A 2,387-nucleotide genomic window follows, 5' to 3' on the forward strand; every position below is an offset into this window, starting at 1 on the left:
GTCTGAACTGTATTAGCTCTACTAGTACTAATTGGATATGAAGTGTGAACAGTGTATCAGTGGAGGTTGCTGAGGGAGGACGGCTCATAATGATGGCTGGAACGGCGCCAATGGAGCCATGTGTTTCATGTGTTTGATACCATTCCACTGATTCTGCTCCAGTCATTACCACAAGCCTGTCCTCCTGATTCAGGTGCCACCAACCTCCTGGGCTGTGTGTGTGTGTGTGTGTGTGTGTGTGTGTGTGTGTGTGTGTGTGTGTGTGTGTGTGTGTGTGTGTGTGTGTGTGTGTGTGTGTGTGTGTGTGTGTGTGTGTGTGTGTGTGTGTGTGTGTGTGTGTGTGTGTGTGTGTGTGTGTGTGTGTGGTGACCAATTCCCCTCTTTTTCTCTGTGTTTCAGACTGAACCGGAGCTGATTGAGGAGACCAACGTGGATCGTCTGATTGGCCGCGGGGGGTTATGTCTGCCCCAGAGGGGTCAAAGGTCACTCAGAGACCTCCACGTTGAGCTCCCAGCCGTCCATCGACGAGGTACGCCAGCAGATGCACCTGCTCTTGGAGGAGGCCTTCAGCCTGGCCTCAGGGGACACTCCTCCACAGCCGGACGCCACCACCACTCCCATCATCCCCACCCCCACCACGGTTACCACCACGGCCACTACAGCCCCGGACCTCCACCCCTGCCCTACTCTGACGTGGTGACCAGTGCCCCGGGAACCATGAGCCGTGGCCGGGGAGGAGGACTGCAGTGGGTGCCGGCGTACGGAGCAGACATGTATCAGTGCAGCCTCCCCAAACCTGTGAGTGGGTGGAAGGATACAACCTCTGGGAATGGTTATGTTAGGTCAAAATGTACTACTGTACTGGTTCTAGTTGACTAAACCTTAACAAGTAGACACTTTCTCCTATCAGAAAACATCAACCCACAGTATATTATTAATGTGTGTGTTGACTTGTCTTCTTCCAGGCCTTTAGGTTCAACCAGCTTCCTGACATGGTGATGACCTCTCCTCCACCCCCTATTCCCCCTCGCACCGGCCCCCCTCCAGGGACCTCTCTAAGACGGTACGGCCAGGACACACACACACACACACACACACACACACACACACACACACACACACACACACACACACACACACACACACACACACACACACACACACACACACACACACACACACACACACACACACACACACACACACACACACACACACACACACACACACACACACACACACACACACACACACACGCCCCATAACACTATTCTTTCCCCGAATGAATCAAAGCTGCAACACCTCACTCTCACCCAAAAATGAATCACTGAACTCCCCAACATTCACATGGTAATATTCACCAGGGAAATGCAGTGTGGCCAGACTGATCTCAGTCGTGTATGCTGCACATTTGAAAGCAGAATCAGTGCAGAGGAAGATGACATGAATAGCAATGAGAATCCAGTGTTGCTATGGGTCTTATATGGAGCACCACTGTCCTCTTGTGGAGAAGAATATGTGTTGCATGTGAATGTGATTTTGTGATGTGAGCATTATCTCTCTCTCTGACTCAGCTCGTCGCCTGACCTGGGGTCCACGGCCAGAATCTCAGAGTCTGGGACCTACATGACGGACATGCAGACCCAGCATAATGACAGCAGTGCCCCCTATGTCTCTCTCTCTCGAGCAGCACTCCCCTCAGTCCCCCTCTCCAGAGCAGCACTCCCCTCAGTCCCCGTCTCCAGAGCAGCACTCCCCTCAGTCCCCCTCTCCAGAGCAGCACTCCCCTCAGGCCCCGTCTCCAGAGCAGCACTCCCCTCAGTCCCCCTCTCCAGAGCAGCACTCCCCTCAGTCCCCCTCTCCAGAGCAGCACTCCCCTCAGTCCCCGTCTCCAGAGCAGCACTCCCCTCAGTCCCCCTCTCCAGAGCAGCACTCCCCTCAGGCCCCGTCTCCAGAGCAGCACTCCCCTCAGTCCCCCTCTCCAGAGCAGCACTCCCCTCAGTCCCCCTCTCCAGAGCAGCACTCCCCTCAGTCACAGCAGAACAGCCGGTGTTCACCTACTCAGGTCAGAACCTGTTTGTCTGTTGTTTTTTATTGTTTTATTATCCTAGTGGGGGTCTAGGTAAGGAGTTAGGGCTTGGGTAAGGAGTTTGGGTAAGGAGTTTGGGTTAGGAGTTTGGGTAAGAAGTTTGGGTAAGGAGTTTGGGTAAGGAGTTTGGGTAAGGAGTTTTGGTTAGGAGTTTGGGTTAGGAGTTTGGGTAAGGAGTTTGGGTAAGGAGTTTGGGTAAGGAGTTTGGGTAAGGAGTTTGGGTAAGGAGTTTGGGTAAGGAGTTTGGGTAAGGAGTTTGGGTTAGGAGTTTGGGTAAGGAGTTTGGGTAAGGAGTTTG

General features: G+C 53.3%; 1 protein-coding gene across 1 annotated transcript; it reads left to right on the plus strand.

Moving 5' to 3' along the window:
• Nucleotides 1–998: 998 nt before the first annotated feature.
• On the plus strand, nt 999–2,065 carry LOC124029806 (vegetative cell wall protein gp1-like; the record flags this gene model as incomplete). The annotated part of the gene is made up of 2 exons (XM_046341385.1): nt 999–1,063; nt 1,575–2,065. A coding segment is annotated over exon 2 (414 nt), but the record flags the coding sequence as incomplete, so codon positions are not given.
• Between the last annotated feature and the right edge of the window lie 322 nt (nt 2,066–2,387).

The sequence above is a fragment of the Oncorhynchus gorbuscha genome, unplaced genomic scaffold, assembly GCF_021184085.1.
Source record: "Oncorhynchus gorbuscha isolate QuinsamMale2020 ecotype Even-year unplaced genomic scaffold, OgorEven_v1.0 Un_scaffold_7757, whole genome shotgun sequence".
Classification (NCBI taxonomy): Eukaryota; Metazoa; Chordata; class Actinopteri; order Salmoniformes; family Salmonidae; genus Oncorhynchus; species Oncorhynchus gorbuscha.